The sequence below is a fragment of the Eulemur rufifrons genome, chromosome 14, assembly GCF_041146395.1.
Source record: "Eulemur rufifrons isolate Redbay chromosome 14, OSU_ERuf_1, whole genome shotgun sequence".
NCBI lineage: Eukaryota > Metazoa > Chordata > Mammalia > Primates > Lemuridae > Eulemur > Eulemur rufifrons.
Genome location: NC_090996.1, coordinates 12540173 through 12565314, shown reverse-complemented (window position 1 = coordinate 12565314; position 25142 = coordinate 12540173). Strand labels below are relative to the sequence as shown.

General features: G+C 39.7%; 1 protein-coding gene, 1 non-coding gene and 1 pseudogene across 5 annotated transcripts in view; all 3 read left to right on the top strand.

Moving 5' to 3' along the window:
- Positions 1 to 25142, top strand: part of CYTH3 (cytohesin 3) — a 103292-nt gene that overhangs the window by 60855 nt on the left and 17295 nt on the right. For 3 of the 4 annotated variants that reach the window (XM_069486560.1, XM_069486562.1, XM_069486558.1), the window contains exons 2-4: positions 16163 to 16245; positions 17734 to 17798; positions 18398 to 18464. In XM_069486560.1, coding sequence (XP_069342661.1) covers positions 16163 to 16245; positions 17734 to 17798; positions 18398 to 18464 — 215 coding nt within the window. Of the gene's footprint in view, positions 1 to 15458; positions 15487 to 16162; positions 16246 to 17733; positions 17799 to 18397; positions 18465 to 25142 lie in introns of those variants that run through there. The other variant, XM_069486561.1, reaches the window with a different exon arrangement.
- On the top strand, positions 10561 to 11006 carry LOC138394293 (large ribosomal subunit protein uL16-like; annotated as a pseudogene).
- LOC138394918 (U6 spliceosomal RNA) lies at positions 14956 to 15062 on the top strand. The gene has a single exon (XR_011235435.1). It is a non-coding gene; the product is annotated as a U6 spliceosomal RNA (small nuclear RNA).

The window sequence follows — 25142 nt, the reverse complement described above, 5'->3', positions numbered from 1 at the left end:
TAAAGAAATTCTGTTCTGTTACAAAGTAAGCATTCTTTATAGCTGTATGTGATTGATTCTTAGATACGCATCTTAATCTCTTTGAAATTGGAGTGTGTCTTACAGTTTGGCATCTTAAAGTTAGTTGTATTAGTATTTTTTCTTTAACAGAACATAAAGTAATGGTGTACTTAATAGTTGGTGGATTTTAGATTTTATTGAAGTATGTTATTCTATAATTAGTAATTGCTCTAAAAAGGAAAAGTCCCCCTCCCCCAGTGTCCATTATAGCACTGCTGGGACTTGCCCTTGGTGCTTTGTATTTCAGAGCCACTGGGGTGTAAGGCAGAGGTGGCAGTGAGACCAACTGACTCATGCTTTTACCTCAGACAAGATTGTGCCAAAGTCTTCCTAGGTGGATTAGCATTGGTTCTGTTCATGTGCAACAGATTATTATTAATAGAATGCTATTTTAGTGTCTTTTTCAGGAAATTCTTCCCTCTCTCTGTCAAGGATTAAAAGGGATCAGTTATTGGGACATAGACTTTTAAGGGCAATAAATAAAGGTCCCAAATGTTAAGCGTATAAAAGCTGTTTTTCATCTGTACATATACACACACTTCTGTATCTACCACTCAAATCAAAATAGACAACATCTGCAACATCACAAAGGCTCTGATATGTCATTTCTTAGGCAGTACCTTCCACCTCCCCGGATTACCCACTATTCTGATTTCTATCAACACAAATTTGTTTTATCTGTTCTTGACCTACTCTGGATATTTCCTATAATTTGAATCATATAATATTTGGTCTTTTGTGGCTGGCTCATTTCAGTTAGCATATTGTATTCAAAGTTCATCTTTGTTGTAGCATGTATCAGTACTTCATTCCTTTTTATGGCTGAATAATATTCCACTATAACACACACACCCCCCATACTTTTTTAATCCATTCATGCAATGATGGATGTTTAAGTTGTTTGCACCTTTTGGCTACTGTGAATAGTGCTGCTTTGAGCATTTGGGTACAAGTTTTTGTGTGGACATATGTTTTTACTTCTTTTGGTTATATAACTAGGAGTGGAATTGCTGGGTCATATGCAAACTCTATGTTTAACTTTTTGAAGAACTGTCCAACTATGTTCCAAAGTGGTTGTACTGATTGTATTTTAAAAATCAATTTCTTTTCTGTATGATTTTCTTTTCTTGTTTTTGAGACAGAGTCTCCCTCTGTTGCCCAGGCTAGAGTACCATAGAGTCAACCTAGCTCACAGCAACCTCAAACTCCTAGGTTCAGCCTCCCGAGTAGCTGGGACCATAGGCTCACAACACGACGCCTGGCTAATTTTTCTATTTTTAGTAGAGATGGGGTCTTGCTCTTGGTCCAGCTGGTCTCAAACTCCGGAGATCAAGCAGTCCTCCCGCCTCAGCCTTCCAGAGTGCTAGGATTACAGGCACGAGCCACCACGCCCAGCCCGTATTATTTTCTTCTTCGGATTTGAACAGTTTTTCTAATTTTTAAAGGTGAATGCGCAGCTTATCATTTTTCAACTTAATTGTTTTCTAAAATAAGCATTTTAAGTTGTGATTTTCTATAATAAGTTTTTTTTTTTTTTTTAGCTGTAGCACGCAAGTATTGATATATAGTATTTTTACATCATAATTTTCTTGGTACTTTCTAATTTACATTATGATATCTTCTTTGGCCGATGACTTATTTAGAATTGTTTCTTAAATTTATTTCCAAACAAATACTTATTTCCTAGCCACTGTTTTGTTACTGATTTCTAACTTGATTGTTCTGTGGTCAGAGAATGTGGTCTTTACTATAACAGTTACATACAAGAAACATAAAGCATGCTAAGTATTTTGAGCATGAAAGGATGATGTGATTGGAGAGCTTGCCATAGCCCTGGGAATGGCTAGGAAGAGTTGGATCTGACCTGAAATTCCAGAATTGAGTCACCAGAGGAACTCCTGCCTCCTAGGTGAGCTTTGGAACTATTGAGTTCCATATGTATCCCCAGCTGTGATGGGGTCCATAGAGTCTGAATCAAGAAGCCTCTGCTGCTAGAATGAACTCTCAATTCCTAAGAATCTAGACAACAAACACTAAATAGAATGCTCTTCCAGAAAGTCCTCACCATTCACATCCTTGCTGGCTAGCTAAGAAGCAACCTGTTATAAAAGGGCAGGTTGAGGACCTCTGCTTCACTTCTCTCTTTCGGGGCTTGTGCACCACCTACAATTGGCAGACCCTAATCTATCTTTAGAAGCTAAATTGTAAGAGTGTCTGGGAATGTCATTTTGAGCTTTCTAAATTCTGCTTTTTAGTAAGGTACCTCCAGAGGTTAAGCAAAGCCACTTCATCTCTACCACATCAATCCTTTTTTTTTTAAGGATTATTTATTTATTAAGACTTTTTTTCCGGCCGGGCGCGGTGGCTCACGCCTGTAATCCTAGCACTCTGGGAGGCCGAGGTGGGCGGATCGTTTGAGCTCAGGAGTTCGAGACCAGCCTGAGCAAGAGCGAGACCCCACCTCTACTAAAAATAGAAAGAAATTATATGGACAGCTAAAAATATATATAGAAAAAATTAGCCGGGCATGGTGGCGCATGCCTGTAGTCCCAGCTACTCGGGAGGCTGAGACAGGAGGATCGCTTGAGCTCAGGAGTTTGAGGTTGCTGTGAGCTAGGCTGACGCCACGGCACTCACTCTAGCCTGGGCAACAGAGTGAGACTCTTTTTTTTTTTTTTTTTTTTTTTTTGAGACAAAGACTTTTTTTCCCCCGTATGTGCTTGAAAAGAATGTGCATTGCATACCTGTTGAGTGTAGTGATCCTGTTGAACCTGTCTGCATCAGTTGTAAGATGCATCATTAGTTTATGTTCCATTAAGAAAAAAGCTGGCACTTAAACCAGACTCAATGATTGCTTCTTACTTAGAGTTGTTTTATTTATACTAATATTTCTTTCAACTTATTTAAATGTTGATTTTTTTTTTTTACTGTTGTGCATACATGTAAAAAATGACATAGGAGCGAAATAAGTTGGTCAAGGTGTTCCTGAAACTTCTCCATAATCAGTCTCTTCTGAATCATTTTTCTACTCGGAATAGTTGATATTTGTGTTTTTCTACATGATATTGCCACCATAGAAGGCATCGGTGACACAGCATTTTCTTAAAGAGTGCTCCTCTATTATCTCCTGGATATTTTTTTCAGATTTTGCAAATTTTTTATGCTGAGACTTTCTTGATCTTACCAGAAGGTATCAATGCAAGTTTGTAGCAGTGATAAGACTCAAATTCCTTCATCAGATTGTTCTTAAATTTTTGTTTTTGACTGAAACATTAAGGAGTAGCAGTTGTTTAGTTATGCCTCTAGTAATAATAAGCAAATTCACAGATATGTAGGCAATGATGTGTATACATCAAAATTGATTTCAGAGATGTTAAAATGTGGGAAAATGCATCTTATAATCGGTGAAGTATATTATGTCCGTTAGATCAAGCTTGTTATTATGTTAGCCAAATCTTCTATATCTTTTTTTGCCTTTGAGAAAAATTTTATTTTTACTTGTACATCTGTCAATTTTTGCTTTATATATTTTGAGACTATTTTGTTAGATGCATATGAATTCAGACTTGTTAACTTTGTGATTAATTGAACAATATGTTATTAGTGATTCTTTTTATCTTTAGTCCATTTTTCTTTCCTTAAAGTCTATTTTGCCTACCTATAACATCTATCTAGCAGTACCAATTTCCCCCCCCCCCCCTTTGGCTCCTTGTTTGGAAGAAGTATCAACTTTTCTCAGTAAGGATTTGTTTGGTATATCACTTTGTACCCTTTTACTTCCAATTTTATGTATTCATATATTTTAAATGTACCTCTTACAGTAGTGCATTTAGTGGGATTTATTTTTTTTTTTTGCTCATTTTTTTGAGTCCAGGTTTTTAAACGTGTTCCTTTTTTCCATTTATGTTCATTATAAATGCATCAGTTACTTATTAGTGCATAACAAACTGCTCCAAAGTAATTAGCTTTTTTTTTTTTTTTTTGAGACAGAGTCTCACTCTGTTGCCCAGGCTAGAGTGAGTGCCGTGGCGTTAGCCTAGCTCACAGCAACCTCAAACTCCTGAGCTCAAGCGATCCTCCTGTCTCAGCCTCCCGAGTAGCTGGGACTACAGGCATGCACCACCATGCCCGGCTAATTTTTTCTATATATATTTTTAGCTGTCCATATAATTTCTTTCTATTTTTAGTAGAGATGGGGTCTCGCTCTTGCTCAGGCTGGTCTCGAACTCCTGAGCTCAAACAATCCGCCTGCCTCGGCCTCCCAGAGTGCTAGGATTACAGGCGTGAGCCACCGCGCCCGGCCCCAAAGTAATTAGCTTTTAAAACAACAGTCAGGTGTCTTTCTCAGTCTGAGAGTTGGCTGGCGGTCCATGTGCCACTCTTATCTGGGTTCACTCATGTGGCTGCATTCAGCTGGCAGGTCTGCTGGGGCTGAGCCCATCCCTGATGACTTCATTTACATGTGTGGGGCGTTAGCTGAGGTGCTGCAGCAGCTGGGATGTCTGGGACTCTCTCTCCATGTGGTTTCTTTCCACAATAGATTTCATTCTCAAGGTTGCTGGCCCAGGCTTCCAGCAACCTTGACAGCCTGAGAGCATGGTGGTCTTGGGGTTCCAAGAGAGTGAAGGGGCAAGACCTTGTGGCCTGGGCTCTGGACCCCTACACATTGTCACATCTGCTACCTTCTCTTGAGACTTTGGGAAGTCAAAAAAAACAGTGCAGACAATACAGTGAGAAATAGACATCCCTTCTTGATAAGAGGAACTGCAAAATATTATAGACTTGTTTTTCTGTCTGCCACAGTAAAGATTAGTATATTTGGATTTTTTTCTACTCCCATGTTTTACATTTTATATTTCAAATAGTTTTTCTGTGTTCCTCTTTTCTTGTCTTTTTTTGGATTATTTTTTCTCATTCCAGTTTTTTATTCCTCACTCCCAATTTGGGCATTTTGAACTCCATTCCTTTCCTGCTTAGACTAGAAATTTTAGTATGCATTCTTAACTTGCCAAGTCTAAACTTAATCATTTTTACCCTCTGCCTTAAGAACTCTAAGAACTAAAGAGCAAATTATTTCCTTTCCTGTTTACCTGCTATTGTTGTTGGGCATTTTGGTTCTATTTTTTTTATTATAGAAGACATTATTATCTTATATAGTCAGGTTTTTTTTTTTTTTGTATTTACTTTTGGAAATCTGTGGTCATCATTCTCTCTTGCATCCTACGCTTCCTGTCTTAGATCTTTTTTCTTGATTGAAGCTCATTCTTTCAGAATTTCTTTTAACGATGAAGTGCTAGTGGCAAACTCTTCAGTTTTTGTTTGTCTAAAAATGTTACTATTTCACCTAATCCAAAGAAGGCTGGGTAAAGAACTAGTGTCCTGGGACAATATAGACCAGCAAATGGGGATTGAGGAGAAATGACGAGAGGTGGTTCCAAAGAAGTGATGAGTATTAGGATTTGGAGAGATTCCTGCCTAGTGACTCAGGTTGCTCAGAGCTCCCCTCCCCACCCTGCCCCGCTATTTAATAGGTAGTAAGGTTTATGCATATATTTATTCAATAAGTATTGAACCCCCTTCTCTGTTCTCAGCCTGTATCCCAATTGGTGAACAAGTGAGTCCATGTTTTCAAGGAACATACAGCCTGCAGATATATTTTTGATTTATGTATCACTCAGGCTGCTCTCAAACTCCTGGGCTCCTACCCGATCCTCCCACACTATCCTCCTACCCTAGCCTCCCCACTAGCTAGAACTACAGGTGCTAGCCACTGTGCCTGTCTGTTCTCACCCTTTCTTCCCACAGAGATCTCCTCTGTTCCTACCTGCTCTTGCAGTTCCATCATAGACCCTTGGTTGGCTGTAGCATTTCACTGACCCGGCCGTTCCTATTGTTGCAAACGTGTGACTGGCCCTGTTACTCATTGGCTGTGATTGTTTGAACTCTGCTGCATCGCTTCACTGGGACCAAATAACCATTAAGTGGTGATGAGATCCAGACATGGCTCCTGGTAGCTCATAGCCTGCCTTTTTTGTTCTTTGTATCATATTACTCCAGTAGTCCCTAGAAACTCATGCTCATTTAGCAGTTTAAACTGCCAGTTTTTGTAATATTACAAGATAGGTATTATTTCTGTTTGGGTAAACCACAGCTCCATGTATAAAGTTCCCATTTAGTGTATTAACTGGGACCAGTGCCCAAAGCCCGCACTTTGCCGGTGTTCTTAGTGTCCTATAGAATTGGCCAGCCCTTACCTGATGAAAAATCTAAAAAATATCCTAACAAAAATGTTAGTATTGATTAGTAATAAAGGTAAACTTAAGGATAAGAGACATCAATTTCAGTTAGGACTAGGTAGCCAAAAATAATGCAGTTGTGAAGTAAATGATTGAATATTTGTTCAGTGGATAATTTGTTAAATTATCACATTTGACTTGTGACTAAAACATAGGGTTTCTAGCCATAATTCATACCTGTAGAACTTTATCTTTCCCTAGGAGAAGTCATAGAGCTTTTATGGGTGATCTCATGTGTTTGTGTCTGTGTGTATATAAAATTTGTAGATGTCATGAGATATGTATACCAATAAACTAGAAAAATGCAGCTCCTTGGTAGATTGGAATCTGTTAGATAACTAGATTATTAATATAGTTTGAAAATTATAAGGTACTTAATCAACTTTGACATGCTATTTGCTTATTTTTTAACATCAATATGTGTGACAACCTCCTTTTTTTTATTGATTCTGAGATACAAATTTTTCTATATTTTAACATCTCTGCAATTGAGGAAACATGTTACAGTTAATGTGCTCTTAGCTTTTATTAAATATGGTAAATAAAGTAATGATTCTGAATTTCTTAATACTATCATTGCATGCTTTGTAAGTGGTTGCTTAAGAGTTTATAATATATACCTTTAATTTATCATAGTCTGCCACCAAATGATATTATACCACTTCATTTGTAGGATAAGAATCTTATTATAGTATGCTTTCCTTCCTCCCAGCCTTTGTGCTATTTTACTTTTATATTTGTTATCAACTCAATACATATTTTGTTTTTGCTTTAAAGAGTAATAGTAAATCTTTTAAAGAGATTTATGTCATGAGGGGAAAATGTTTATTCACATAGTTACCACTTACAGTATTTTTGATTTTTTAGTGTAAATACAAATTTTCACCTGGTATCTTGCTTTCCCTGCCTGAAGGACTTTTTAAACATTTCTTATAGTGTACATCTGCTAGTGATGAATTATTTTAAGTTTTTTTGCTCTGAAAATGTCTTTGTTTCAATTTTATTTTTGAAAGATATTTTGCAAGGTGTGGAATTCTGTACCTTTGTTGTTGTTTCTTGTTTTTACTTTTTCAGAGACGGGATCTAACCATGTTGCCTTAGGCTGGCCTTCAACTCCTGGGCTCAAGCAATCCTGTGTAGCTGGGATTATAGGCATGTGTCATATTGCTTGGCCATTTTGTTTTGTTTTGTTTTGTTTTTTCGTTTTCATCTCAGGCAAGAGGATAAATCCAATCCCTATTATTCCATCATGGCTGGAAGCAGAAGGTTCCCACTTAGGAACTTTAATTATTAATAAATTCATACAAACCTGAACCCACAGACCTAACTGTGAGCATCTGTGATTTTGCAGATCTTCTCCCTTTGTGGAAGGCTAGTGCCTGAGAAAGGCAACATTTTGGGCTGAATTACATGAATTTGCTCCTGATTCTTTTTTTTTTTTTTTTTTTTTTTTTGAGACAGAGTTGCCCGAGCTAGAGTGCCATGGTATCAGCCTCGTTCACCTCAAACTCAACCTCAAACTGCTGGGCTCAAGCAATCCTATTGCCTCAGCCTTCTGAGTAGCTGGGACTACAGGCATGTGCCACCATGCCCGGCTAATTTTTTCTATATATTTTTAGTTGTCCAACTAATTTCTATTTTTTTAGTAGAGATGGGGTCTCAATCTTGCTCAGGCTGGTCTCAAACTCCCAAACTCAAACAATCCACCCGCCTTGGCCTCCCAGAGTGCTAGGATTACAGGCACGAGCCACCGCGCCTGGCCTGCTCCTGATTCTTATTCTAGAATTTACTAGCACCACACCTTTTACTAAAACAGTAGATTTCCTGCCTTCTTTCCATGTTGTTTTTTCCTTGTGAAAACATTTATATTTGCCATCAAGAATTGAAACTATACCTACTACATAGACTCATTCTCTTTTAGAATTTGATGTATCATTAGAAATAATCTAGTGTATCCAACATCCCCCATCAATTTGTAAATGAAGAACTGAGCCTGAAGGGGGGTGAAGGGCCTTTCCCTGGAGTGTCAGAATTCCATATGGAAGCTCGTGATAGGTGCTCAATACTTTTAGGGATTTTATTGCCACACCAGTAATTTCCAGTTAATTTCTTTCCTTTCTTTCCTGCCCTCCCTCCCTTCCTTTCTCTCTCTCTCTCTCTCTCTCTCTTTTTCTTTCAAAACTGTTTAGGTGTTTCCTAGCAATACTAGGGGGAAAAAATGTAAATGGTAGCTTTATTGAGGTTAGAAGGAAAAGTTTCACTGTATGCGCTTTTTGTGTGTATGTGTGTGTAACCATATTCATATATTACTTCTCAGTTAAAAGAATAGATTTCTTGGAAAAAAATTAACCATGAGATCTTTATTTCTTACCTAACAGAGTCCAAGTAACAAAATGTAGATGATGTCAATAAGTGAACCCAAGCCTTCTATATTATATAACCTTCATTGGGTGAAGACTGGTGTGTTCTAGGAAAGGCTTGGATAATTAAGGATACTTTCTCTGAACATTGCTTATATTCCCATTTTTAGTATGGCACTTACATGAGTGAAATTGCCTGTGTATCAGCAAATTATGTGTCTGCAAAGTTATTTTGAATGCAGAGAGATACTGATAGAACTTTACTAAACAGCTCGTGTAACAGCTAAATGTTGGTATTCACTATACATCCTGGGTGTCCAAAAAAATAGCAGGACAGCAAGATATTTAAATGACAGAAGCTGTGCAGAGATTGGTTCAGACATATTTCATTACATGTGTCTATTTCTTTCCTTTTGCTTATTGTTTTTTCTTTTCTTTTTTTTTTTTTTTTTTTTTTTAAGAGATAGGATCTCACTCTGTCATCCAGGCTGGAGTGCAGTGGCAGGATCATAGCTCACTGTAACCTCAAATTCCTGGGCTCAAACCCCAGCCCCCTGAGTAGCTAGGACCAAAGGCATGCACCACCATTCCCAGCTAATTTTTAAAGTTGGGTTTTTTTTTGTTTGTTTCATAGAGACAGGGATCTCACTATATTGCCCAGGCTGGTCTTGAACTCCTGGCTTCAAGCAATCGTCCCACCGAAGCCTCCCAAATTGCTGAGATTACAGGCCTGAGCCACCATGCCCGGCCTGTTTATTTTTTTTAATGTACCAAAGAACATTTCATTATTTCTATTAATAACAAATACCCTAAAAGATAGTGCTGTAACATATATTCTACTGGCTGTTTAATACCTGAAACTTTTTTTTTTAAAATAAAAAAGTCAAATCCTTAGAATGTAAAATGGATAGTGATTGAAATACTAGTAAAGTAAATGGTCAGGACTTGGTTTAACTCCTTCGGACCTTAGATGGGTAGGAAAAGATAGGCATTACTGAAGGAGAAAAATCAAGGAAATCTGTTAAAGATTCTGATTAGGAAGAGCTTTAGGGCTGCGTGTGGTGGCTCACACCTGTAATCCTATGGGAGGCTGAGACAGGAGAATGACTTGAGCTCAGGAGTTTGAGACCAGCCTGAGCAAGAGTGAAACCCTGTCTTTACCAAAAATAGGAGAAATTAGCCAGGCGTGGTGGTGTGCACCTATGGTCCCAGCTACTTGGGAGGCTGAAGCAGGAGGATTGCATGAGTCCAGGAGTTTGAGGTTACAGTAAGCTATGATGATGCCACTGCACTCTAGTCAGGACAACTGAGTAAGACTCTGTGGGGGTGGGGTGGGGAAGAAGGAGCTTTAGAATCTTTAGAGTTGAATCATTCTGGTGTTTAGATTCACTTTCCATGTCTTCACTCTATATTATCAGCTGACTCTGCTCATCATCAGGGTAGGAGGAAACTGTAGGTAGCCTTTCTTAAAAGAAACAAAAATATATGCTCATGACTGAATTAAAACTTTACGCTATCAGACTCTGGTTTTCTTATATCTACATTGAAGAACTCAGCGGAAGAATTTTTTTTCTCATGCGGCCTGTTTTGGGAGGCCACTCAGTGGTGTTGACAGACTTGATTTGAATCGTCAGGTACATATACTCTTTCATAAACAGGATAGTGTCAGTCAACTGGTTACTTTCAGATACGCTCTTCTCTTTATTAGAATACTATACTCTCTTGGTGATAAGAATAATAGCTTCGAAAATTCAAGAACTGCACACTTGGAGGTATATAAGGCATGTGCAGGTGTGGGAATGCCTCATTTCCTTCGGCAAGCCACCAAAGATCCTGGTATCACCATGGGTCATTACCCTGCCTGGTGTTACCAGTATTGTAAGAACAAGCCATGCTCAAATTCTTGTTTCTACCGAGATGTCCCTGTTGCCAAGATTCGCATCTTTGACCCGGGGTGGAAGAAGGCAAAAGTGGCTGCGTTCCCACTCTGGTCACACGATGTCAGATGAATATGAACAGCTCTCCTCTGAAGGCCTGGAGGCTGCCTGTATTTGTGCCAACAAGTACATGGTAAAAAGTTGTGGAAAAGATGGCTTTCTTATCTGAGTGAGGCTTCACCCCTTACGTGTTATCCACATCAACAAGATGTTGTCCTGTGCCGGGGCTGGCAGGCTCCAGACAGGTATGCGCAGTGCCTTTGGAAAGCCCCAGGGCACTGTGGCCAGGGTTCACATTGCCAAGTCATCATGTCCATCCACACCAAACTACAGAACAAGAAGCATGTGATTGAGGCCCTACACAGAGCCGAGTTCAAGTTCCTTGGCCGCCAGGAGATCCACATCTCAAAAGAAGTGGAGCTTTACCAAGTTTAATGCGGAGGAATTTGAAGACATAGTGGTTGAGAAGCGCCTCATCCCAGATGCCGGTGGGGTCAAATACATCCCCAGTCTGGCTCCCTGGACAAGTGGTGGGCCCTGCACTTACCAGGGCTTCTACTGTGCTGTCCCCTCATTTGCGCCCACCAATAAATCCTACTTCCTGTCCATAAAAAGAGAACTGCACACTTCTTTATTTGATCTGTCTGTGCATTTGATGTTGGTTTTCTCCCTCTTGAAATTCTTTACTCTGTTTTGGGGGCATCATTCTCTCCTAGTTCTCATATTAACCTCTTGGTTGGATTTGTGTGTCTTCTCCTTAAACGTTAAGTGTGGAGGACATTCATTCCACCCCTGCTGGTTAGTATTAAGCCGTTCATAGTAATCTTGGGCCTGAGCCAGGGTTAGGCAGGGAGAATTGAGGATAGACTTTATGGGACCTTCTGGGAAAGAAGGCTTCTCACTCTTGAGAGAGCTGCGGGAATAAGGAAGCTTGTAGCCTCAGTTGCTGCTGAAAGCCTCCAGCAGGAAAGAAGTTGGTTTTAGGATGAAGCTGACACTTTTGAAGGCAGAATGAAAAGACTGGGTCCCTGATGACATACATCGTTGAACTACTAGACTCACCCAGTAGCATGTTGCATGCCTTTGTGGATCTCGAGTTTATCCTTCTTGGAGTTTGTTGAGCATCTTGGACATGTGTATTCATGTCTGTCTTCAAGTTTGGGGGCATTTCAACCATTATTTCTTCCAAAATTCTTTCTTGGGAAAATCATTAGATCTCTCTCCGTTTCCTCAATTATAAAATAGGGATAATAATGGCTTCTCTCCGAGATAATTACTGTACAAGAAAAAAAAAAGTCTGCTCTCAAAAGTTATTTGGGGGGGGTTAATACCTCTTAAAGTATGTAGCCCAGCATAATCCAGTAGTTCACACAGTAGTTCATAGTTCCTTCCTCATTGCTTTGCATAGAGGATTGCTTAAGAAAATTGCTAATGTGGAATTTATTGAAGCTTAGATCTGCATAGGAAGCAGGGAATTAGAAAATTTGTGTTAATTGTATTATCTGGATCTCTGTAAAGCACATTTTATTTTTTTTGGGGCAAAAAAGTTTATGAAGAATGAACTGAAGAAAATACAGTATTTGTTTTGCAAAATTTCTCTTATTTTGCTATATATGTTCTTTTATCATCAGCATTGTTTTTAATTTATGTCTTAATGAAAAAAATCTTAACTTATTAGGGCTCAGACACAGTACATACAGTACCCATGAGAACATTAATAATTTTTTTCTCTTTTTTGTTAGGTGTGACCATTGGCGTCAAGAAGTTATTTCTTTGATAAACAAATTTTCAGTATCAGATGACCACTGAAAACATGAAATCTCTTTGGCTTATATAGGGAGGGGATATTACCTACATTTTTCCTCTTTTCATTTGATTGTTAGTTTTTTTTGTTTGTTTTTTTTTTTTGAGACGGAGTCTCACTCTGTTGCCCGGGCTAGAGTGAGTGCCGTGGCGTCAGCCTAGCTCACAGCAACCTCAAACTCATAGGCTTAAGCAATCCTACTGCCTCAGCCTCCCGAGTAGCTGGGACTACAGACAGGCATGTGCCACCAATTTTTTCCATATATATTTTTGGTTGGCCAGATAATTTCTTTCTATTTTTAGTAGAGACAGGGTCTCTCTCTTGCTCAGGTTGGTCTTGAACTCCTGACCTTGAGCGATCCACCCGCTTCGGCCTCCCTGAGTGCTAGGATTACAGGCATGAGCCACCATGCCCAGCCTGATTGTTAGTTTTAGTTGCTAAATTAGCAGTGAATTTTCTGAGCTGTAATACACTAGATGCCATAATATATGGAAAAAGATCTTTCTCTGCTCTATCTGAATTCTTAGACTTAAAAATTCCCAGAGTTGTCATAAATGATTTGTGGAAGTGCTTTTGAAACTCTAGAATCAAGAATTCTGCTTAACTTCTTAAAAATGTTTTTATTGTTAAATATTTAAAGATTTTAAAATTAGGTTTGTATTAAAGAATATTTTTTAGCAAAAGAGCATTGACATTACTTTCGAAGCATGCTGAGTTTCCCTCCCTGGTTAGATGCCCTTTCTTCCTTCCTAGGAGGTAAATATTATTCTGAGCTCTGTATTTATTATTCTAATTAATTTCTTTGTTGTTTTACTACATATATAGTTATATACCTAAACAATATATTGTTTAAGTTTTTGTGTTTCTGAGATTTATAGAAAATATTCATTTCCACATTATTTTCTTGAGGTTATTAATTTGTTGCTTGTAGTTGTATTTATTTTCACGGCTATTTGGGATTCCTTTGCATAAATCTACAACATGTTTACCCATTCTACTCTAGGTGGGCATTTAGGTTATTTCTTTTTTTTTTTAATCTACAAAATGTGCTTCTTTGATGTTGTTATACATACCTTCTATTGCAGGGCACAGGAATTTTTCTGATATACATAGGAGTAAAATTCCTGGGTCACAGCATATATGCATCTTTGATACTAGTAGACAGTACCGAATTGTTTTCCAAAGTCGCCATGTCAATTTACACTCGCAGTGCTTTGGGTTTGGGGGTGCAATCTGGTAAGATTGAAATGAATGGTTTTTTTTTCCAGTCTTTTCAAGTTTTTATATTTATTAGTTATATATATATTAGAGAGTCAACTATTTCTGTAAGTTTTGTTGTGGAGAAGGGACCCAATAGCGTTTCAAACAGCCTTTCAACCATCCTTCTCTATTTTAGCTGATGCCTTTCACAGCCCCCTCCAGAGTTATTTGGTGCAGCCAGATCTAAGACTTTGTAAGATCCTGTCATACAAATTAGGTTACTCCTTGGTCTGTGCTACTGTTTTTTGTTTGTTTTGTTTTTTTAAGGCTAGTCAAGTGAAGCAGTGGGGGTCAGGAAGGAACAAAGGAATCTATAACTGGTTGTGATCAATTAGTTGTAAATACCACTGCCCTCGGACAGCCTATGCCACCTGTTGGAGTAACCAATCCTTTGTCATGGGGGTTAAATCAGTTACTGTTAGTTCAGCGTGGTTTCTAGCTTCTAAAATGTGACACTGGTTGTCTCTTTTCCCATTTGCTTTGTTGTGACAGGTTTTGAGGTTTTAAAAATTGCTTTGCTGTAGGTTATGACAGTTTAAGTAGAGGTCTCTTTTTGGGATTTTAATTTGTATTTCCCTGATTATTTAAAGAGTTGACATCTTTTACATGTTACTTTTTTTGTCTTGTTTCTATTCAAGTCTTTTGTCCATTTTCTAAGCATTGGGTTGTTGTTGCTGGTTTTTAAAATATATTTTTTATTTTTTTTAATCTCCAACAAAGTACCAACCAGCTGTTTGGCTTTTGAGACAGGGTCTTGCTCTGTTACCTAGGCTAGATTACAGTGGCATGATCATAGCTCATTGTAGCCTTGAACCCCTGGGCTCAAGTGATCCTCCTGTCTCAGCCTCCCAAGTAGCTAGGACCGCAGGCATGTACCACTACACCAGCTAATTTTTTTTATTTTTTGTAGAGACTGGGTCTCACTATGTTGCCCTGGTTGGTCTACAACACCTGGGCTCAAGTGAGCCTCCCAAAGTGCTGGGATTGTAAGCATCAACCACCATGCTCAGCTGCATTGGTTTTGTTTTGTTTTTTTCTTTAAGGTGACTTGTAGGAGTCCTGGACACCAGTGCCTTGACAGTTTCTGGCTTAGCTCATCAATTTGTGGTGTGGACCTTTTGGTGAACAAAAGTTCTAAATTGAAATATCATTAAATTTATTATTTTTCTTTGTGATTTACATTTTTTTCCTATCTTTTTAAGAAGTCTTTCCTACCCTGAAATTATAAAAACATTCTTGTGCTCATTTTGGCAGTACATATACTAAAAAACTGGAATGATACAGAGAAGATTAGCATGGCCCCTGCACAAGGATGTCACAAATTTGTGAAGCATTTTAATAGATTAAAAACATTATCCTCTATCGAGAGGCTCACGTGAACCCAGGAGTTGGAGGTTTCAGTAAGCTATGATGGTGACATTGCACTCTACCACTCTACCCAGGGCAGCAGAGCGAGACTCTGTCTCCAAAAAAAAAAAAAATCTAGTTTCCATCGGTCTGTGGGTATTATATTCTGGGCACTGTCTTCTGGTTCATAGGTCACTGTATCCACCCCTACACCATGATCACATTCTCTTGATTTGTTTGTAGAAACGCTGCATGTTCTCTTTCTATTTACACATATTCTTAATCTTTTGTTTCTTTAAACAAATAATGAAATAGGAATTAAACACACAACTGAGGACTTTTAAAGTCAAAAACTTTTTCTTTGAAAAGCCTAGTGAAATAAACCAACTCCACTATGGTTAATCAAAGAAAAGAGACAGAATGTATACATTGTAGGAATGGAAATATTGCAGAGGTTAATCATTAACATGTGAGGGTATTATGAAGGACTCTGTGTCAATAAAAAATATTCATCAAATATCCATGCACTGACCATCTCTCATCCACTGAACTAAAAGTGCCTGATGTCCCTCTGGATTATATTTCCTCCCACCGTAACCTTCTTAGAAGGAATCCCTGTCAAGAATTTGGTGTTTCTGATTCCTGTACATTTATGTATACTCTGCTGTACATATGTGTCTATCCCCAAAATATTTATAAGTTGATGTGATGGATTTTAAACCCTCCATAAAAGGGTTTTACATACAGTGTAAGTTCTCCAGCCTGCTTTTATAGTCATCATTTTGTGAGACTCAACCATATTGATAGCCTTAGTTCATTTTTTAAAAAAATTGTTGTGGGGGATTCTTTTTTATGAATATATTACATTTTGTTCCATTTCTTATTGTTGGATATTTAGGTTGTTTTTCTTTTATAAACAGTGCTGCTGTGAATATCATAGACGAGGGCTATATGCTAGAGTTTGCTTAGAATAAATACCTATGTACAGAATTGCTGGGCGGCAGCACATGCCCGTCTTCTGCCTTGCTAGATGTTGCCATATTGTTCTCCAAAGTAGTTGTTGTTTAATTGTTTGATTTTTTTTTTTTTTTCTTTCAGTGCCGGAAGACCTCTCATTAGAAGAGAGAGAAGAACTTTTAGACATTCGTCGAAGAAAAAAGGAACTTATTGATGACATTGAGGTAAAAAAAAAAATCTCTAGTTTTTCCTTTTGGGTAAAAGAGTAGCTTCACAAAAATGTAAAAAATGAGTGTTTAGTGTGTGTATATAAGAACCACAGAAAGAGACGAAGCAAAAGAGTTTTCCCACTTGGTAAAGCAAAGACTACACACTAGACCCTGCAGACCCTGGGTTGGAAATGAAGACGTCGTAGAACTGTAGTCAGCAGTGATCAATCGGCTTATGGCTCAAGAGCCATAACTGGCATGTTTAACCAGCAGTGATCCTCAAAAGTATTGCTCTCTAAAATTGTGCAATAAGACCTTGTTTTGTTTACCATTATCCCTAGCACCTAGAATGTTACCTTTTCCATTTTTGGCACTCAGCTATTGTTTGAATGAACACCTAGGTATATATTGGGTTCCAGCTATATACCAAGTGCCTCCTAGACACAAATTAAAGATAAATAAAAACACAGGCAAATAAACATCATCTTTCTCACATTTGTTTACTTTACTCAGAGGGACAGAGTGGAGGAGGTCCCATAGGAGAAGCAAATGAATAAAACCATAGTCTAAGAGTTGGAGTGTCTATGATTGTTACAGAAATTATTCAGAAGGCCAGCTCTGGCTCCTTCTGTTTGGGGCTTCCTTGGGAAAGTCAATCAGACATTCAGCTCTTCTTTGAGAAGCTTCCCAGTCATTGTCATTGCCAAAGTAAATGCGGCCTCACAGGCTAGGCCTTGTCCCAGACAATAACCCCTTTCTAGGAGCTTGCATTTTAAGTCTGCAGTTTCTTGGCATACAGTAATAGGGTTCTGAATAAAAATGTCTTTGTATTTGAAAGGTAATTCGTGGAAATTTTTCTTCTAAGGTTACCCTGAGGCTCCCACCCAGTTGGGGCCACATTGAGGGAAAAGGGGGAGAGTCTTGTCCCCTTCTCTGAGTGTCATGGGGCAGTTCTGTTCCCCCGCCCCTCCCGGACTCTGTCCATGGTGCTTCATCTCAGACAAAGTGATAGAAATCATCCTGAGACTGGCAGTTAAAGCTTGATACCAGCCTAAACATGTTTGAGCTTCAGCTTCTCCCCTGGTCTTCCCAAGAACATAGATAGCATTGAAGGGGAAGGGAGGTGACCATGAGTAGCGCAAGGTTGAATAGTGCAACTAAGTGAACTCAGGACTCGGGGCTTTCCTTTTGCTGGTTTGTTTTTACCTTTTTACACCTGTGATACTCGTCTAGTGTCTCTTCTTGGTTTTACACACAAATACCCTATTATCTGCCTAGTGGACTCTTCTGATCTGGTATCTGATAAGAGGTGGACAAATAATTTTGTTTTCTCCTGAGTTGACCATGGAGCTCTAGCCATATTGTTAGAAGTATTGGTTTTCCCATCCCTGTGGTACTTAGGTGAGACCTCAGGGAAGCCTGTGCCTGGAAGGCTAAACTTTCTCTGAGTCTAGGAGGAGAAAGGTTAAGACCCCTGCCCCCAAATTCCTTCTGTTTTGACAGAGGCTGAAATATGAAATTGCGGAAGTGATGACGGAGATCGACAATCTAACTTCTGTAGAGGAGAGGTAAACAGTTTATGGCTACACCTTCAAGTTATTTAATTTCTTTTCTCCCCACCTCCACCTTCCAGCTGAACTTATAAGAACTGCTGACTACAGCAGAGGTGAGAAGGGTTGGGATTGGAAAGTGGGGAGCCTTTGGAGTTGTTCATTCCTCTTCCTTTCCCCTATCCCCATTCCTTCCTGCTCTTCAAAGATGGGTCAGGGCATCTCTGGATGTTACCTGTCTTTCTAAGTCATTGTCTACCTTGTAGGTTTGGGAATAAGCACAGGCAGTTCAGAGTCAACCTACATAGAAATTCCCTATCTATATCATAAGGAACTGTGCTTTATTAAAATCACTGGTTTTGATCATTGGCCTTTTCTGAAGAACTATAATGTATCTCAAGTTATCTAATGTTAAAAATAGTGAAGGCTGCCACATAATTCCTGCTTCCAGCATGGAGGCTGGAGGGTCCCTCCAAGAGGGCCTGTGCTTTCCTTCATTGAGTTGAGAGGGAAAATACGCTGAAGGGCTGTGACTCAGTTTCACTGGGGGAGAGCAGGGAGTCACTGCTCTGTGAAAAAACCTGCCAATGATTTTTTAAATTATTTCACGTGAATAGCAAAACTACTCAGAGGAACAAGCAGATAGCTATGGGAAGAAAGAAATTCAACATGGATCCCAAAAAGGTAAGAGAATGCTTTGTTTTTTGGAATGCATGCAGGAGATTTATTGATTGATTTTTAATGGCTGTCTCCCTTTTGGACAGAAGTGGTCATATCACCTCATAAAAAGAATGGGTGTTGATGTTACATTTGTTAGAAAAAGGGCTGCCCATTCGTGGGTGAAGTGAAGTATCCTCTTGGGCTGGCGCCCTGGTGGGAAAGGCCTTTTTCTCAGTGTGAACTTGTGCATGAGGAAAGGGCCTCACAGGAGCCCGTGAACAACTCATGCGGGCCCAGCATGGAGCCAGGCAGAGCCCTTGCTGTCAGGTTTATTTCCCTTTGTCTTTCTTCTTGAGCTGGGCCCTATGGCGGGGGAATCCCATGATTAGTAAACGGCAAAGGTAGGAGTGGAATCCAGGTGTACAGAGTTTATAAACTTTTATCATCTGGATAGGTTAAATGGTGTAAATAAGAGGACTTTATTCCTTTCATTCACCTTAAAAAGAAGGTGTCTTTATGAAAGAATAAGGAATCTCCCCAGATTTAAGCCAACATCTTGCTCTTTCCTCAAGTGGGATTTTTTTTTTTTTTGGAGACAGTCTGGCTCTGTTGCCGTCCTAGAGTGCAGTGGTGTCATCACAGCTCACTGCAACCTTAAACTCCTGGGCTCGAGCGACCCTTCTGCCTCAGCCTCCCAAGTAGCTGGGACTACAGGCATTTGCCACCATGCCTGGCTAGTTTTTCTATTTTTTGTAGTGATGGGATCTCGCTTTTGCTCAGGCTGGTCTTGAACTGCTGGCCTCAAGCAATCCTCCTGCCTCAGCCTCCTAAAGTGCTGAGATTATAGACATGAGCCACTGTGCCTGGCCTCAAGTTGGATTTTTTAGGAAAACATCTGAGAACAGTGAAACCTGAAACATGTAACTTCTTGTTTTTGAGATCGAAGTAAAGGCTTTGGCAGAATCTATAAAGGTTTTTGGAAAACGTGACCCAGTTGTAACATCATTTTCATTCGGGTAGAACAAAAGTTAGGAAGGGTAGAACTGAGTCTTTAGGGTCTAGGAGAGGGATGATGTGTCCATGGAAAGGTCTTCTAGCTGCAGGAGCTGGTTTACTTCATTCCTTATGGTCTTTAATCAGTGTTCACTTTTAACAGTTTCCTTGTTTTTCTGACATTGAGCCTGTCTGCCAATTAATTATTTGTTCATCTAATAAATGTTTATTGATTGCAGGAATTACATTTTACAAGGTTTAAGATCTGTAAACTTACATTTATAAGTGCAGGTGCAGTTAAAAATGACACTTAAAGAGGTGTGTATCATTACTCCCTGTTCACCATTTGCAGATTTGGATTTTCTTAAGGTCCAGCACATCTGCAGCTGGAAGAGGGTTTTTGTTTAATTTGGACACTCTAGCCACTGTGAAATTTTTCCTGTTGCTTCCTAATTCTCTGCCTGTGGGGCATAAATCAACTCCAGAATGGAATGAGTCACTTTTGTGAATTTGGTGTAATGAGTTGATATTTGAGGTTAGTTACAGTTTTTTTCTTTAGGAGTTGAGTCTACAGAGTTATCAGCAGATTTAATAAGCATTGGAAGAATCTCAGGATACTTTACAAAAGTGGAAGTTTTCAAAACTGGACCTTGGGTTTTTTTTTTTTTTTTTTTTTTTTTTTTTTTTTTTTTGAGACAGAGTCTCACTGTGGTGCCCAGGCTAGAGTGAGTGCCGTGGCGTCAGCCTAGCTCACAGCAACCTCAAACTCCTGGGCTTAAGTGATCCTACTGCCTCAACCTCCCAAGTAGCTGGGACTGCAGGCATTTGCCACCATGCCCAGCTAATTTTTCTATACATATTTTAGCTGTCCATATAATTTCTTTCTATTTTTAGTAGAGATGGGGTCTCGCTCTTGCTCAGGCTTGTCTTGAACTCCTGAGCTCAAACAATCCGCCCGCCTCGGCCTCCCAGAGTGCTAGGATTACAGGCGTGAGCCACCGTGCCCGGGCTTGGACCTTGTGTTTTAAAGGGACCCAAGTGCAGCATAAGAACACCAATAAGTTCATGGATAAATTCTAATCTTCTGAAATAGAACAACTACTTATTTAAGTGTGTTACCATTGTGCATCAGGTTTTAGCTCTGTGAGCATGAACTTACCCTCATGCTTGTGAAGTCCTCTCTGTCAGGTTCTTGCCCATCTTATTTAAATGTATTTTGTGTCAGATTTACAGTAATAAGGGCTGACATTGAGAACTTAACTATTTGCCAGGAACCATGATAAGGAAGCACTTTACTTTAGTCCTTAGCTTACAAGGTAGGGGCTTTCATTTTCATTCCTGTTTCACAGTTGGGGAATGAGGCACAGGGCAACTAAGGAGCTCAATACCGTCCTGAGCAAGGAACCCGGCTCCAGGACTCACACTGTGAGCTGGGCAGAAGCCTGTGGGGTGGGTTGGTAGGTAGCCTTGAGCCCAGCCTGGACAATTCTAGACCACTAGTCACCCATGTGGTGTCTTCCTCATCACGTCTGAGGAAGTAGCTGTATAATCTGCTTTGCCTGGACTATGGCAAATTGCTCAGGAGGCTTCATTTTTCATTCCTCTTCACCTGAAAGATTCAATTTATATTAATTACTGGTTCTGTCCGACAACTTGTTTGTAATTATGTTTCTTGATAAAAGCAGATGGCACATTTAGTCTGCATGTGGCCTTTTACTGGGAAGAAATTAACAAAATTCCTTGGTTTTGTAGGCTTGGACCTAGCACTTTTCTTTGCTAGTCCCTAAAAGAAAGAAAATAAATGGGATCAATTGAAGAAGGAAACGAATGCCAAAAACACATATAAGACAGAACTGCTACAAGAAGTGAGAGCAGCTTCAGGGTTCAGCAAGCTCAGAGGAGGCAGATTTGAGGAATAAGACTTTAGTAGGGATATTGACACTGTTCATGCTTTGCTGAACTTGGGCAAAGCAGTGGTGTGTGCCCCCAGGTGGGAAAAGCAGGAGGGAGCACTTAATCCTTGAAAGCAGGCAGCATCCTAGTGGGCTGGCAGCACTAAGGAGGAGGAGAAAGGCCCACTTCCAGAGACCAGCTGTTGGCACCCCGCACCTGGCTGCCTAACCTGCTCCTGTGCCACACTGCTGGAGGCAGCTGCAGTAAAAACCGGAGACCTCATTCTGTTGGGCCAACAGTGACCTTTAAATACACAGATGAACACCCAGCCAGGCAAGTACCACCCAACATTGGAGGAAACTAACACTATGAAAGAGACATGAATCTCGACAAACAGAAGAACTAATGCTGGAGGAAATACACAAAACAGAAACAAAAGAAGGAAACGTTTTAAAGTAGGATGTTTGTATTATAAATATCATCAAAGGGTTATGATAGGATGTATCTTATCTATGATACAAAAATGTGGCTGTGAAAAAGAACTTTGGAAATGAAAAATAGAAATGTCACATAATAACTTGAGCACTGGGCTATACCAGAGAGAAGACATGGCTGAAGAGTGGATTAGTGTGCTAGAAGAGAGAGAGAGAGAGGAAGAATTCTTAAATGGTTTTGCACAGCACTGCAACAAGACATGGAAGGTGGGTCCATCAGCCCCAATTTCGTTTGATAGAATTCTCAGGAGAGAATGGAAAATGGAGGAAATTTCAAGGAAATTTTGGGATATTTTAGAGCTAGACTAAGAGAAAATCCTTAGATCCAAAAGCCCCACCAAATGACAAGCAGGATAAATTTTTAAAAGACCTACAGATATGGCCGGGCACAATGGCTCACACCTACAGTCCTAGCACTCTGGGAGGCCAAGGCGGGAAGATTGCTTGAGCCTAGGAGTTTGAGGCTGCAGTGAGCTATGATGATGCCACTGCACTGCACTCTAGCCTGAGCGACAGAGCGAGACCCTATCTCAAAAATAAATAAATAAATAAATAAATCCAAAAAGATCTATATATAGATGCATCAAGTAAAATATCATAAAACTTGAGAATAAGGAAAAATTCATTAAATTTTCTAGGAAGGAAAGACTAGATTACCTAAGAAGAAATGAGAATCACAACAAGCTTTATTGTCAGAGACCCACCAGATCAAAGATAGTAGGGAAACAGTATCTCCTAAGGTCTGAGGAAAAATTATTTAAGACCCAGAATTCTGTCTGTCCAGACTGTCACTCACAAGAGATGGTAGGTAAAGCCATGTTCAGATGTACAGGGACTCAAAAAGTTAACCACCAGGACCTTGATCTGTAGTAATTGAGAGACTGGAGCATTGTACCTCAAAACAAGAAATGAACCCACAGAATAAAAAAGGAAAGACATACAAAGAAACCAGCAAAACTTATGTAAGTCTAAATGAGAAATTGATTGTTTAAAAAATATTTTTTTTAGCTGGACACAGTGGCACATACCTGTAGTCCCAGCTCCTTTGGAGGCTGAGGCAGGCAGATTGGTTAAGGATAGGCTGGGCAACATATAATGAGAACTCTCTCTAAAAAAATTTTTTTTAAATATTTTTTAAAGTCTCAGTTTATCTCAATATATAAGTAGCAAAAGGGAAAGGAAGGAGGGAAGTAATAGTTGGCTAAGGTTTTCTAGATGTTGATAGATAAATATAAGTTTAAATATTTGTTAAAATTTTAAGAGTAACAATGAAAGGAATAAAATAGGATTTCTAAAATTGGAACACTGGCCTCCTTTTGTGAGTATTCACCAAGCGTATATTAGTATCCTAGGGCTACTGTAACAAATGACCACAAACTGGGTGGCTTAAAACAACAGAAATCTATTATCTCACGGTTCAGAAGGCTTAGAAGTTCAAGGTCACCTCTGAGGGAGACTCTCTTCCATGCCTGTCTCCTGGCTTCTGGTGGCTGCCGACGGTCTGGTGCTCCTTGGCTGTGGTTGCATCACTCCAGCCTGCTCTTTCATCACATGGCCTTCCCCTCTGTCTCTCTTGAGGACACACGCCGCTGGACTCACAGCAGGCCTGCTCTATGTCCTCTTCCCCCTCAGCTTTTCTCTGTCTCACCTCCCAGGTGCATTTCCTTTCTTAATCATAACTGGTCTCTTAGCCTCTGGCTGTTGACTCCATTTTCTCTTGTGGTTTCTGGCCTGAACTTACCCAGTGACTCTGTTTTCCACAACCAGGGTCTCAGTCTCTGGCAAAGGAAGCTGGAGCTTTGTTAGGGCCTCCTCTGCCTTTGTTATGTGACCTTTGTAAGCACAGAAGAAACCACTTTTGTCCTGAGCCCGTTTGCTTTTCTCAGATCTCTATAGGTGGTTTCATATCACTCTACCAAAAACGTCCTAGTTTTTTGGGAGTGTTGAACTTACGGGCAGGTCATAAACGTCCAGAAGAGCTCACAAAAGCCTCATCCCTAAGCCCATTCAGTATGGGGGGCTTCGGCTGACAGTGGCTAGGGCCTTAGCCGTGCATGGTTGGGCCTCCAGCCTTGTGACTGCAGAGATTGCAGGACTACTAGTGATCCCTGAGGGCAGCCCTGTCTCTCCCTGCCCACCTCTAGCCTGGCTTCTCAACTTGCTTCACTTGTTTCCTCATATAAAGTGAATAGCAAAGTACCAGTGTGGTCATTCCTGTCCCAGGCTTTGTTTTCAGGGAACTTGGGCTGGGACAGGCGTATTTTAGGATTAGAACTTTGTTGTTACAGCATATGCATGTCTTGAGATTTAGATGGTACCCATTTAAATTCCCACCGGAAATATATGAGAATTAATTTAGGATTGTCAGACTTCTTAATATTTTTGGAGAATAACATACAGCCTGGCACACAAATTTCAAATGTACAGTTTAAAGAATCTTTACAAATTAATATACTCATATAACTGCAATCCAGAATTAAGACATAGTTATAGAACATTACAGGGCACCTTTTCCTCCTAATGAGTTCATTTGCCAAGGTAACCAATATTCTATCACCATAAATTAGTTTTGCCTTTTTAAAACCTTATATGAATGGAATTAAAACATATTAGTCTGGCCACACGTGATGGCTCATGCCTGTAATCCTAGCATCCTGGGAGGCTGAGGCAGGCGGATCATTTAAGCTCAGGAGTTCAAGACCAGCCTGAGCAAAAGTGAGACCCTGTCTCTACTAAAAATAGAAATAAATTATATGGACAGCTAAAAAATATATATATAAAAAAATTAGCTGGGCATGGTGGCGCATGCCTGTAGTCCCAGCTACTCGAGAGGCTGAGGCAGGAGGATTGCTTGAGCCCAGGAGTTTGAGGTTGCTATGAGCTAGGCTGACACCATGGCACTCTAGCCTGGGCAACAGAGTTGAGACTCTGTCTCAAAAAAAAAAAAAATACTAGTCTGAGTCATCTTTTAGTCCTTATCGTGTTTGTGAGATTGATTCATGCCATTAAGTGTGCATTCCATTTCATTGCATGTAGTCTTCCGTCATATGAATATACCAGAATGGATTATCTGTTCTCTTATTGACTGACTGTTGGGTTGTTTCCAGTGTTTGGAAATTGTAAATAAGGCTGCTATGGATGTTCATGTATTTTAAAAATAGCAGAAAATCTCCAGGTGGACCAAGGGGGTATGAGGCAGCCCTGGTCTTAGGCACTGAGAATTTTAGCTGGAAGAGCCTCTCTGAATTTATAGAAATAGCCTTCTGGCAAATAAATTCCTGAATTCCTGATTATCTTACTAACATTGCCAACATGTGTTTTG